The sequence below is a fragment of the Salvelinus sp. IW2-2015 genome, linkage group LG15, assembly GCF_002910315.2.
Source record: "Salvelinus sp. IW2-2015 linkage group LG15, ASM291031v2, whole genome shotgun sequence".
NCBI lineage: Eukaryota > Metazoa > Chordata > Actinopteri > Salmoniformes > Salmonidae > Salvelinus > Salvelinus sp. IW2-2015.
Window position 1 is genome coordinate 1529275 of NC_036855.1, and position 13859 is coordinate 1543133.

The 13859-nt window shown below is 45.5% G+C and overlaps 2 protein-coding genes across 2 annotated transcripts in view; both read right to left on the bottom strand.

Annotated features, from left to right (window-relative positions):
* LOC111973929 (uncharacterized) overlaps positions 1-11147 on the bottom strand; it is an 18918-nt gene extending 7771 nt beyond the window's left edge. The window contains exons 1-13 of the mRNA XM_070446859.1: positions 11136-11147; positions 10861-11043; positions 10375-10467; positions 9900-10070; positions 6268-6431; positions 5685-5753; positions 5314-5443; positions 5070-5229; positions 4487-4612; positions 3701-3839; positions 3316-3549; positions 1925-2063; positions 1584-1721 (exon numbers count right to left, since the gene is read on the bottom strand). Of these exons, the coding sequence (XP_070302960.1) occupies positions 1584-1721; positions 1925-2063; positions 3316-3549; positions 3701-3839; positions 4487-4612; positions 5070-5229; positions 5314-5443; positions 5685-5753; positions 6268-6431; positions 9900-10070; positions 10375-10467; positions 10861-11043; positions 11136-11147 (1758 nt within the window). The remainder of the gene's footprint in view (positions 1-1583; positions 1722-1924; positions 2064-3315; positions 3550-3700; positions 3840-4486; positions 4613-5069; positions 5230-5313; positions 5444-5684; positions 5754-6267; positions 6432-9899; positions 10071-10374; positions 10468-10860; positions 11044-11135) is intronic.
* Positions 11148-11678: 531 nt separating this feature from the next.
* LOC111974914 (sperm flagellar protein 2) lies at positions 11679-13853 on the bottom strand. Its single transcript, XM_024002984.2, has 3 exons — positions 13056-13853; positions 12290-12412; positions 11679-11964 (listed from the first exon to the last, which is right to left on the bottom strand). Exons 1-3 carry the CDS (start codon positions 13233-13235, stop codon positions 11899-11901), a joined length of 369 nt encoding a protein of 122 aa, XP_023858752.1. The 5' UTR covers positions 13236-13853; the 3' UTR covers positions 11679-11898.
* Between the last annotated feature and the right edge of the window lie 6 nt (positions 13854-13859).

A 13859-nucleotide genomic window follows, 5' to 3' on the forward strand; every position in this document is an offset into this window, starting at 1 on the left:
CTATATATATACGTATATATACAGTTGAAGTCGGAAGTTTACATACACCTTAGCCAAATACATTTAAACTAAGTTTCACAATTCCTGACATTTAATCCTTGTAAAAATTCCCTATCTTACGTCAGTTAGGATCACCACTATATTTTAAGAATGTGAAATGTCAGAATAATAGTAGAGAGAAGATTTATTTCAGCTTTTATTTCTTCTATCACATTCCCAGTGGGTCAGAAGTTGACATGCACTCAATTAGTATTTGTTAGCATTGCCTCTAAATTGTTTCACTTGGGTCAAACGTTTCAGGTAGCCTTCCACAAGCTTCCCACAATAAGTTGGGTGAATTTTGGCCCATTCCTCCTGACAGAGCTGGTGTAACTGAGTCAGGTTTGTAGGCCTCCTTGCTCGCACAAGCTTTTTCAGTTCTGCCCACAAATTTTCTATGGGATTGAGGTCAGGGCTTTGTGATGGCCACTCCAATACCTTGACTTTGTTGTCCTTAAGCCATTTTGCCACAACTTTGGAAGTATGCTTGGGGTCATTGTCCATTTGGAAGACCCATTTGCGACCAAGCTTTAACTTCCTGACTGATGTCTGAGATGTTCCTTCAATATATCCACATAATTTTCCTCCCTCATGAGGCCATCTAGTTTGTGAAGTGCACCAGTCCCTCCTGCAGCAAAGCACCCCCACAACATGATGCTGCCACCCCGTGCTTCACGGTTGGGATGGTGTTCTTTGGCTTGCAAGCCTCCCCCTTTTTCCTCCAAACATAACGATGGTCATTATGGCCAAGCAGTTCTATTTTTGTTTCATCAGACCAGAGGACATTTCTTCAAAAAGTAAGATAGTTGTCCCCATGTGCAGTTGCAAACCATAGTCTGGCTTTTTATGGCGTTTTGGAGCAGTGGCTTCTTCCTTCTGAGCGGCCTTTCAGGTTATGTTGATATAGGACTCGTTTTACTGTGAATATAGATACTTTTGTACCTGTTTTCTCCAGCATCTTCACAATGTCCTTTGCTGTTGTTCTGGGATTGATTTTCACTTTTCACACCATAGTACGTTCATCTCTAGGAGACAGAACGCGTCTCCTTCCTGAGCGGTATGACGGTATGAATATATTTCAGAGTGTGCAAAGCTGTCATCAAGGCAAAGGGTGCTGCTTTGAAGAATCTAAAATATATTTTGATTTGTTTAATGCTTTTTGGTTACTACATGATTCCATATGTGTTATTTCATAGTTTTGATGAATTCACTATTCCACAATGTAGAAAATAGTAAAATATAAGAAAACCCTGGAATGAGTAGGTGTGTCCAAACTTTTGACTGGTACTGTATACATTTAGATATATATATATATTTTTTAATGTTTTATTGTCACATACACCAGTGATATGTGTTGTGTTAAAGTGCAGTGATATGTGTTGTTTTAAAGGGTCAGCCATAGTATTATGGCGCCCCTGGAGCAAATTTAAGATCGAGATTCTCATTTCAACTTGCTTTTTATTGTCAGCTGGCAAGCGCATGTGATATTTGGTTCTGGGTGATGCTAGATAACATGTTCATGAGCAGGATGGGAGGAGCATCACCTGCATTAGTGTGGAGAAATGGTTGATGAGCACCGCCGTGTGGTCTTCCAGCCAGCCGTCGCACATGATCGCCGCCCGCTCCTGCCCCGCTTCTTCCTTACGCTTATCACAGATGTCCCACAGACGCTCGCGCAGGTCCTGCAGTGTCACGACACCAGACGAGAAAGATAGACAAACACAGACAGAAGGACAGACCGACGAGACAGAAGGACGATAGACAGACAGACGGACCAGCATAGCGACAGACAGACTAAGTATTGACAGGCAATGGGAAAAACAGCAGACATGAGCAAATGTCACACAGACACGGCTTTGATAGTGTTTGTGTTACTGTAGCCTACATCCAGACGCTGGTGCAGCTCTGCCTTGGTCTCCTCGTCATCTCTCATGTCCTTGGGGATGCTGTTATAGTTCTGCTGCCACTGGGACACGAACTCTTGCTTCAGGTGCGGCCGTCGGAGGTACTGCTTAAACTCCTCTCTGCAAGCGTCACAAGATAGAGAGTTAAGTTACTTCTCTCTGTTCACACTGTACATATCCCAAATGCAGTGTGGCAGACGGCAGGAAGAGGTGAGGGGAGTGGTAATCGAGGAGAGATATCGTAGGTCGCTGGCTCCACCCCAAAGCCTTATATGGACTTCCTGCCCCAACGAGGCAAGACTGTAAATCGTTAACCACGGAGTGCTTGGGGATAAAGGAGGAAGCAGCCTGCACAAAGGGGCAGAGTAGGTGAGAGAAACAAGAGCAAAAAAAATCTGTGTGATTGCCCGTTGTGACCTGGACTGTTGGATTACCCCCTTGTGTACTGGATTGGCTGAGGACCCAAGTGTGAGGATTACCCCTGGAAAACGGAATGGACAAAGAGAACAGCTTGTGGATTGTGAGGTGATTGGTGAATTCCCTGTGTACCAAAATCCCCAATAAACTTCCCCTTTGCATTCTATTTGTGCCACTGGGCCTGTTTGTTATTGAACATGGTGATGTGGAAACCCCACACCCTTGATCTTTTTACAGCAGTAGTATAGATCCAAGTCATCAAGGCATCCTCACTGATGAGAGATCAGATCAAAAAACAGACATGACTTGAAATCACTGGCCACTTTAATAATGTTTACATATTTTTGCATTACTCATCTCATATGTATATACTGTAGTTCTCTTCACTGTTGACGTTGAGACTGGTGTTTTGCGGGTACTATTTAATGATACTATAAATATATAATTACCAGTGGCGTAAAGTACTTAAGTAAAAATACTTTAAAGTMCTACTTAAGRATTTTTTGTTGGTATCTGTACTTTRCTATTTATATTTTTGGCAACTTTTAYTTTTACTTTGCTCCATACATTTCCCTGACACCCAAAAGTACTCGTTACATTTTGACAGGAAAAATTGTCCAATTCACACACTTATCAAGAAAACATCCCTGGTCAACCCTACTGGTTTGCTTAATATAAGGAATTTTTMATTATTTATACTTTTACTTTTGATACTTAAGTACATTTTAGCAATTCCATTTACTTTTAATGCTTAAGTATTTTTAAAACCAAATACTTTTAGACTTTTACTCAAGTAGTATTTTACTGGGTGACTTTCACTTTTACTTGAGTAACTTTCTATTAAGGTAACTTTACTTTTACTCAAGTATGACAATTGAGTACTTGTTCCACCACTGATAATTACATAGATTAGTACATATACTTGGGTAATAYTGTGTACATATATTATTGTTGCAGACCTGTGGGCGCCACCTTGCGTAGCTGGCGGTAGAAGGCCTCCAACTGCAGGATGGTGAGAGTGCTGTCTGTGGGAAGCTCCAAAGGGGCGGGGCGAGGAGGGTTAGGGGGGCTGACAACAACCCGCATRTCCCCGTTCAGGAAGAAGTCGGTGCATACCAGCATCAGCTCACTCTGGAGCTTGGCGGCCGACTCGATGTGGTGACGCACCACCTCAGCCAGCTGGTCAATGCTGGGGGGACAGAGAAGTAGGGTGAAGTTGACCCTAGATGCTGATCTTGGGTCAGTTTAGCATTTTACCCACTAATGGTTAAGGTTAGGATTGGGGAGGGGAAGCTGATCCTAGACCTGTACCTAGGGGGAACTTCATCGCCGGAGTATACCTGTTCATCTCAGACAGGAAGCGGGCTCCCAGCCACYCCTCCATGGTCCTGAAGGCCTGCTCTGCCTGTCTGTGCAGAACCCTGACCATGCACAGAGCACAGGCCTTGACCAGCTCCACACGCACCTTCACTGCACTGTCTGGGAGGGTGGGGTGGAGGGGCACGTAAAAGCATTTGTATTTGTTATGGATCCCCATTAGCTGCTGCCAGCTACTCTTCAGTTATAAAAACATTACAATACATTCATTACAGAATTCACAACCCACTAAGTGTGTGCCCTCAGGCCCATACTTCACTACCACATATCTACAACACAAAATCCATGTGTACGTGTGTGTATAGCGCGTATGTTATCATGAGTGTGTATTCATGTGTCTGTACCTATGTTTGTGTTACTTCACAGTCCCCGCTGGTCCATATGGTGTATTTTTACCTGTTTTTAAAAATCTGATTCTACTGCTGGCATCAGTTACCTGATGTGGAGTTTCATGTAGTCATGGCTCTATGTAGTACTGTACATTTCCAATAGTCTGCTCTGGACTTGGGGATTGTGAAGAGACCTCTGGTGGCATGTCTTGTGGGGTATGCACGGGTGTCTCAGCTGGGGAAGKCTGCGTCCCAAAAGGCACCCTATTACCTATATAGGGCACTAATGTGATAAGGGCCCACAGGACTCTGGTCAAATGTAGTGCACTATGTAGGTTATAGCAGGGCCCTGGTCAACAGTAGTGCACTATATAGGGAATAGGGTGGCATTTGGGCTCAGCCAATGCTGTAGTTAGGTACCTTCATGGTCGAGGGCTGCAGCATACTCCTGTCTGATTTTGTTTCGTATGGCCCTCTTGCAGACCTCCTCTGAATCTTCCTCTGGGGCAGGGGGTGGGCTGGGCTCCTGAGCAGGGGAGGGGGGGCCTAAAAAAGGAAGTCATCACATTTACACGTCAAAATAAGGCCTGGCTTCTGAGTAGTCATTTTCAAGAGAAAATCCTCAAAACTGTTGACACAAAAATAAATATGCTTGACACATACTGATGTGCAGGGATCGCAGTCCCATCAAACAAACAATGCTGATCATAGTAGCTTGTGACAGTATGTGATATTTTCCTAACTGTTGACTTTACTCAATTTAAAGAGGGACATTTCTTCTGAATGGTGAGAGGAGACGATTGTGGAGTGAGAGAGTGTACGGGGCAAATCCAAATCTGGACCTTGAAGCTGGTGATTTTCATTGTTCCCCCCCCCTAATAAAGGACTGATTTAGACCTGGGACACCAGTTGGGTACAATTATTTTCAGGTAGAACAGAAAACCAGCAGTACTCCGGACCTCCAGGCTCGGATTTGAATACCACTGGGGTAGAAAAGTCCAACCTTTCTTCTTGGTGCCAGCTTTCTTCTTGTCCTTGCCAGAGTTGGCTGCGGCGGCGGCGGAGGCGGAGGCTTGGGACATTCTCTGTAGCCGTTGTCTATCCATCTGCTGCTGAGCCTCCTCATTCTCCTCTGCCTCGCGCTGCAACGCCTCCACTGACACCTGGACACACACAACTACCCATGAGAAACACACACGTATGCTCGCACACACACACACACCACACACACACACACACTTCTTCACCATGTTGTTGATGGCTGTCAGAGCAGTCTGATAGATGTCATGCAGCAGCTTCTCGTCAGGGTCCTGGAAGCCTTTCTGTTTCATAGAGGCCACTTCAGTAGAGGGAGGTCTGCGGGGAATCAGTGGAACACTGCAATAACAGACAACAAAATCACATGATGCAAAACGCATCATCAATGGAAGTTTTTGCTCTGTACTGAAAATGCCTTATCTTGAAAACCTGACTGCTGACATGCAAACAAAAATGGGATTGCATTAACAGTGAACTTATGTGAACAAAGTTCTACAATATTGTTTTTGTAGGAAATATTAACATGTCTATATTTTACCACGGTGAGAGGTAAATTGGGTAGTGCCAGGCTTTATCTTACACTTTGGTTTTCTTCTTCTCATCTCCTTCAGAGTCTCTTTTACCAGCACTCTTGGTGACTCTTTCAGAACTGGAGGGACAGGAGTGTTTGATGATGAGACGACAGTAACAATTGTTGAAAACCATATACTGTAAATTCCTCTAAATAAGCAAAGGTATTAACTATTGAAATAGCTGTGATTCTCCCTGACTGCCATTGGCATACCAGATCAAATGGGTCCATGCTGTGATTGACTGCACAAAAGGCCACTTCATTATGCTCTGCATAAACGGATAATAACTGACAGAAAATCCAGATTTTGGCTAGGGGATAGCAGCTAGGTAGGTCAGTTTCTATTATACATCAATGGAGAATAACTGTCAGAAAGGCAGGTGTGTATTCATTAGGGCACACCGTAGCAAAACCTTTTTCAATGGAAAAAACGTTTTGCAACCAAAACAGGAGTTTTAGTATTGGACAAATGTAGATTGGTCCCTCCCTGTTTGCTTCCATTTGGTTCAGAATGGTTTCTAGTGAATACACCCTAGGTATTTCKGATGAATCTGGACGAATCCCTTCTCCTGAGCAGCAGCCTTCTGCTTGCCTCTTGGATTTGTCAGTCTGGGTTCCTGGCTCCTCCAGCGCCACGATGTCTAGCAGTGGAATACAGGTGAATTCTGGCCCCGCCTCAGACAGCACCTGTTTGTACATGCCTGTGTAGTAATCCCGCAAGAGACGTAGAGAGTCCTGGAATCGGTCCACTTCCACCTGGAGGAGGACAACATTAGTACATCAGTGTGCATTTCAGCCAAGGAGCTAACCAACCTCGAAATGGAGATAAAAACCAAACCTGAAACATTCCTGTTTTCACTTAAACACGTAAGCAATTGTACAGTCGCTCATGACAGATTTAGCAATTAGGGGTGGTTTCCCAGACACATATTAAGCATAGTCCTGGATTATTTTTTATATAACCAGCCAGCCAGTCAGCCCATGATCATTCAGAAGTCAGCAATCGTCAGTCAGTCAGCGGGTCATTGAGCCAGTCAGTGAGTCAGTCAGTGAGTCAGTCAGTGAGTCAGAGCATCAATAGCCAGTCAATGATCAGTCCAAGTAGTCAGTCAGCCAGCTGAGTCAGTTAGTCAGCCACCAGCCAGTGAGTCACCAGCGAGTCAGTAAGTCGCGTCAGCCAGCAGCCAGCCCATGGATCAGTCAGTAAGTCAGCCAGCCAGCCAATGGGTCAATCAGTCAGCCAGCCAGCCAGCTAGCCAGCCAGCCCATGGATCAGTCAGTAAGTCAGCCAATCAGTCAGTCAGTCAGCGGGTCAGTGAGCATCAGCCGTCAATGAGCCAGTCAGTAGTCAATGAGCCAGTGAGTCAGTCAGTCAGTCAGTTAGTCAGTCAGCCCAGCAGGATCAGCCAGTCAGTGGTCAGTCAGCCAATGGTCAGTCAGCCAGTCACCAATGTCAGTCAGCCAGTCAGCCAATGGTCAGTCAGCCAGTCAGCCAATGGGTCAGCAGCCAGTCAGCCAATGGGTCATCAGCCAGTCAGCCAAGAGTCAGTCAGCCAGTCACCAACGGGTCAGTCAGCCAGTCAGCAACGGTCAGTCAGCCAGTCAGCCAACGGGTCATCAGCCATCAGCCAACGGGCAGTCAGCCATCAGCCAACGGTCAGTCAGCCAGTGAGTCGGTCAGTAGGTCAGTGAGTCAGGGGTCAGTCAGTCAGTCAGCCAGTCAGCCAGTGGTCAGATGTCTGTTCATGAGAACATGACTGTTTGGGGCCGTGTTGACACCCTAGTAGCCATGGTGTGAGTCAGTCAGGAGTAGTTAGTCAGCCAAGGGTCAGTCAGCCAGCGTGCAGTCAGCCAGCGGGTCAGTCAGTCAGCGGGTCAGTCAGTCAGTCAGCCAGCGATCAGTCACAGCGAGTGCAGGTCAGTCGAGTTGGTCAGTCATCAGCTAGGAGTAAGCCAGTCAGTGAGTGAGTCAGTCAGCGAGTCAGCCAGTCAGTCAGCCAGCCAGCCAGTCAGTCGGTCAGTCAGTGGGTCTGTCCAGTCAGTCAGTGAGAGTCAGTCAGTCAGTCAGTGGGGTCTGTCAGTCAGTCAGTGGTCTGTCAGTCAGTCAGCAGCAGCCAGTCAGTCAGTCAGTCAGTGGGTCTGTCAGTCAGCAGCCAGTCAGTAGTCAGTCAAGTCTGTCAGCCAGTCAGTAGTCACAGTCTGTCAGCAGTCAGTCAGACAGTCAGTCAGCCAGCCAGCGAGTCAGTCAGTCAGTCAGCCAGTGAGTCAGTCAGCCAGTGAGTCAGCCAGTCAGCAGCCAGCCAGGTCAGTCAGTCAGTCAGCCAGTCAGTCAGTGAGTCATGGGTCAGTCAGTGAGTCATGGGTCAGTGGTCAGTCAGTCGGTCAGCGGGTCAGTGAGTCAGTCAGCGGTCAGTATTGAGTAGTGGGTCAGTCATGGGTCAGCCAGCCAGCCAGTCCAGTCAGTCAGCAGTCAGCATCAGCCAGTCAGTCAGCGTCGCAGCGTGATCGCCAGTCAGTGATCTGTAGACGCCAGGCAGTCAGCCAGTGACGCCAGGCAGTCAGCCAGTGAGACGGCCAGGCAGTCAGCCAGTCAGTCGTCAGCAGTGGTCTGCTCAGTAGTCAGTCAGTCAGTCAGGTCAGTCAGTCTGTCTGTCAGTCAGTCAGTGGGTCTGCGTCAGTCAGTGGCTGTCAGTCAGTCAGCCAGCCAGCCAGTCAGTGAGTCAGTCAGTGAGTCTGTCAGCAGCCACCAGTCAGTGAGTCAGTCAGTCAGTCAGTCAGCAGTCAGTCAGTCAGCCAGCGAGTCAGCCAGTGAGTCAGCCAGTGAGTCAGCCATGAGTCAGCCAGCCAGTCAGTCACCAGTGGAGTCAGCCAGTTCAGCGGGTCAGTGAGTCAGTCAGTGAGTAAGCAGTCAGTCAGTCAGTCAGACGAGTCGGCCAGTCAGCGAGTCGCCAGTCAGCGAGCGGCCAGTCAGTGAGTCTGTGAGACGGCCAGGCAGTCACCAGTGAGTCAGTCATCAGTCAGCCAACCAGACAGACAGACAGCCAGCGTACCTGAGACTCTGAGATTGCATCCAGGGGTCTGGCAGAGCGTTGGTCCCCATGTTCAGAGAGGTGATCTCCTGCAGGATCTCCCAGAAGTCAGTACTGCACTGCACACCTGACGGACACACAGAGTCGATGGGTGAATCTCAAGCATATCAGTTGATAAATCCTTGATTCCTCGCATCCTTTCTCCTCACCTCCTTATCAAAATGCAATGGAGGAGTCAGAGGGAGGAACCTCGGATATTCTCCTCCAATGCGTTTTGAGAAGAAACGAGAAAAAAGGACATGAGAATCAAAGAAATACAATTGAGATTCACATAAATCAGGGAATCCAACAACCCACGTACATTACCGTTCAAAAGTTTGGGGTCACTTAGAAATGTCCTTGTTTTAGAAAGAAAAGCAATTTTTTTGTCCATTAAAATAACATCAAAATTGATCAGAAATACAACATTAACAATGTCTACACTGTAAATGACTATTGTTGCTGGAAACGGTGATTTTAATGGGATATCAACATAGGCGTACAGAGGCCCATTATCAGCACTCCGTGTTCCAATGGCACGTTGTGTTAGCTAATCCAAGTTTATCATTTTAAAGGCTAATTGAAAATTATAAAACCCTTTTGCAATTATGTTAGCACAGCTGAAAACTGTTGTCTTGATTAAAGAAGCAATAAAACTGGCCTTCTTTAGACTAGTTGAGTATCTGAAGCATCAGCCTTGTGGTTCGATTACAGGCTCAAAATGGCCAGAAACAAATACTTTCTTCTGAGAAATGAAAGGCTTATTCCATGCGAGAAATTGCCAAGAAACTGAAGATCTCGTACAAACGCTGTTACTACTCCCTTCACAGAACAGCCCAAACTGCCTCTAACCAGAACCAGCATAGAAAGAGGAGGGGAGCCCCGGTGCACAACTGAGCAAGAGGACAAGTACATTAGTATCTACCCTCACAAGTCCTCAACTGGCAGCTTCATTAAATAGTACCCGCAAAACACCAGTCTCAACGTCAACAGTGAAGAGGTAACTCCGGGATGCTGGCCTTCTAGGCAGAGTTGCAAAGAAAAGCCATATCTCAGACTGCCAATAAAAATAAAATATTAAGATGGGCAAAAGAACACAGACACTGGACAGAGGAACTCTGCCTAGAAGGCCAGCATCCCGGAGTCGCTAGCCAACCTTGAGAAGTCTACTGCTAGAGTGGTGTCGAAGTGGCTGTCCCATGACGACACTGAGAGCTCGGACAAAGCCCTGCATAGGGTCAGGGTGGGCAGCGAAGTACAGCAGCATGGTCACGTAGTCGACACGAGCTGGCGAGCAATTGGGGTCGGCGAAAAGCAGGAAGAAAAACTGCAAGAAATATTTGCAGATGAATTATCAATGCAACATTGTGTGATGATTTGTATTATTCCATTTATAAATTCAAGCACTTGCTTGTTGTGAGACCTGGGTTCAAATACTATTTAAAATAATTTAAAATACCTTATTTGGGCTTGATTGAGCTTGCATGGCACAATGGAACCAACAGAGTAGTCGCAAAACTGCAAACCCTGCCCATCTGACACTCCAGGCAGGCTTAACTAAGCACTAAAAAGTATTTCAAAGAATTCTAATAGTATTTGAACCCATGTCTGGATGTTGTTGCTATGTGTACCTTCCGTAGATTAGCCAAGCGATCGTAAGGAAGTGGCTCAGACAGATCTTCGGGAATGGACAGTGCCCGCTCACTAAGGAACCACAACTCAACCTAATAATGAAGCAAGAAAATATGATTCATTCATACATATCAACCAGGTATCACAGTATGAGCGACAATGTCAAGTCTTCGCCTTCGATGTAATTCATGAATTTTGGCAGCCATCATTTGATGCTAACCAAGACATAAAGATTTGAGCGCCATATGTTTAAAAAGTGCTAATATCCTTGTGTGTAATGGGAAACGTGATGGTGATAGTAGAGTTTGTTGAAGAGCTGGCAGTGTACTGTAGGTAGGTGGTATACGGTGAAGTTTCCCCTTGATGCTGATCATGGGTCAGTTTAGCATTTCCCCCACTGATGATTAAGGTTAGGATTGGGGAAGGGGAAGCTAAACCTAGATCTGTACCTAAGGGAAACTTCACCCCATAGCGTAGGAAGGTACCTTTAAGTACTGCTCCTCAGTCAAAGACCCTGTGGCCCCAGCGTCCGCCATCTTGAAGCGGGCCAACACTTGCAGCAGCTGAGGCAGAGTGGGGGTGGGCCAGGGGAGGGCGGCACTCAGCAGGAACTGACGCCAGTCCAGCATCTCTGTGTTCTGGGTTAGCGTCGACACCAGCTCCACCAGCTGCACACACACACATTTCACACAAACACATTTAAAACCACACACTCCATGTCTGTTCATGAGAACATGACTGTTTGTGGCCGTAATGACACCCTAGTAGCCATGTTGTGAGTCAGCCAGTCAGCCAGCCAGTCAGTCAGTTAGTCAGCCAATGGGTCAGTCAGCCAGTCAGTCAGTAAGTCAGTCAGTGAGTCAGTCAGTCAGCCAGACAATGGGTCAATCAGTCATTTGTGACTATAGTTCGGGACACCTAATACTAGAACACTCCTTTTGATACAGCCGAGGCAAACTATTTTTTTTTTTATAGTTACACTCCCCTTTGACTATAGTCGGGACACTATATAGTACACTCCTTTGTGACTATTAGTCGCCGGACACTACTATAGTACACTCCCTTTGACTACAGCCGGGACACTATATAGTACCTCCCTTTGACTACAGCGGGACACTATATAAAGGGGAAGTAGGATGCTGCTACATGCAGCCTTGGATGCCAGAGTGAACGCTACACTCGCATTAACATCTGCTAACCATGTGTATGTGACAAATACAATTTTATTTGATATTGGGGACAATGTTTGTTGAGGATATGTTAAAACCACAATCATTATCAGCATAACAAGACCAACAAAGTCTTCATTTTTGTGAATTTAATAAAACACGTTACTTCAAGAAAGAGGCATGTAATTCATAAACTGAAGGTTAACATTTTGAAATAATTAATTGAAATTATTTTACTTTATAATGCACTGTATAATTTGCTGAATTATTTTAAGTCAACTGCATTTCTAAGTGGATGGGAATCTCAGGTTAGCTTGTGAGAGTTAACTGCGTGATATATTAGGTATATTTATTTTAAGACACCATCAAAGACAGAGGCTCCCCTTCGCTCTGTTGGACCTGCAGAGCTCGGTGAATATCCTGGGAATGAGAGGGAGAGCATGGAGAGGTTAGCTTGATCACTGTTTAATAAGAACGTGAAGAGGGATTGTCTTTCTTTATGGGCTCGGACCTGGATTCAAATAGTAGTCKTTTTCTTTCAAATATTTGAGCTGTGCTTGATCAATCTTGGGGACCAATGAAACAATCCCAAAAGCACACAGATCCCACCCATTCGGCAGACTCAAACAAACATTCAAAGTATGTGAAAGAAAGCCAATACTATTTGAACCTAGGTATCGTGTTGTGAATACTATACAGTGTGTTTATCTTTTGAGTGTGAAGTTTTCTATTGGTCCATACTAACAATGAGTTGGTATTGAGCGGAACCCTCGATCAGATCTTGTATGACCGGATGCTGGGATAGGATGGAGAATGGAATCTTGTCCTCAACCTTGTACCCCAGTTCTCTGTAGACCTTCMCAAAGTCCTGTGGGTAAAGAACAATCCTATACTTAACAAGCAGCTCCAAAACAACATGTACACATTTTCKTTCAAAAGACAGATTGATGTCCCGGCACAGCCAGAAGAGGACTAGCCACCCCTCAGAGYCTGGTTCCTCTCTAGGTTTCTTAACGGCCTTTCTAGGGAGTTTTTCCTAGMCACCGTGCTYMTACATCTGCATTGCTTGCTGTTTGGGGTTTTAGGCTGGGTTTCTGTACAGCACTTTGTGACATCGGCTGATGTAAAAAAGGGCTTTATAAATACATTTGATTGATTGATTGWTGAAATCGTTCATCAATCAGCCAGATAGTTCAGTTCATCCCAGTAAATCAACATTTGGTTATTTTTAATTTTTGCAAATGCATTTCCAAAATGCTACCAATCACTGTGAAGTGTTAGGTAGGAGTGGGTAAGAATGGCATCATTTGGCAAAAAACAGCAACATAAGCAATGTGATTAAGTGGGAAGTAGTGTTTCATATGTCTCTTAGCCTGGTCCCAGATCTGTTTCTGCTAACTCCTTGTCACTCACTGTCATGACAGGGAGTTGTCATGACAGCACAAACAGATCTGGGACCAGGTTATATATATATATATCCTACAGAAGGGAGTGAAACTCCTGTCCTGTACCTCTTTATATTCATCAGGACTCTTCCAGTTGGGATGGAAGCGGTTGTGGCATGCCTCCCAGGCTCCCCCGTGACAGATAGCTCTGAGGAGGGCAGGGATGGACACCCCCTCCTCCCCTCTTGGCCCTCCCTGAGTCTCCACCTCCTCCTCTAGCTCGGTCGACTCACTCAGCCCCTCCATGTAAGGCACCGACTATAAATTCACAGTTAGTCATCAAACAATGGATAGAAATGAGCAGATGCTCTGAGCTATCCCACCAAGGCCAAGCTACTACTACTAATGGTACTATTGCTACAGCTACTACTACCCCTGCAACTACTGATACTACTACTACTACTGCTGCTACTGATACTGATACTATTACTGCTACTATTAGTGCTACTACTACTGCTATTACTACTACTACTGCTATTACTACTACTGCTGCTATTGCTACTACTGCTGCTATTGCTACTACTGCTGCTATTGCTACTACTGCTGCTATTGCTACTACTACTGCTATTGCTACTACTGCTATTGCTACTACTGCTATTGCTACTACTGATACTGATACTATTACTGCTACTACTGCTACTATTACTGCTACTACTATTACTACTACTACTACTGTTACTGCTACTACCACTACTACTACTACTAAGTTATCAACATTCCATACAGTATGTTGATGACACTGGACTTGAAACATATGCACATGATACATCTAATAGGGACTATGAGGTGTAGTTTAGACAAAACGGTACCATATTCCCCTATATAGTACACTCCCTTTGACTACAGCCGGGACACTATATAGTACACTCC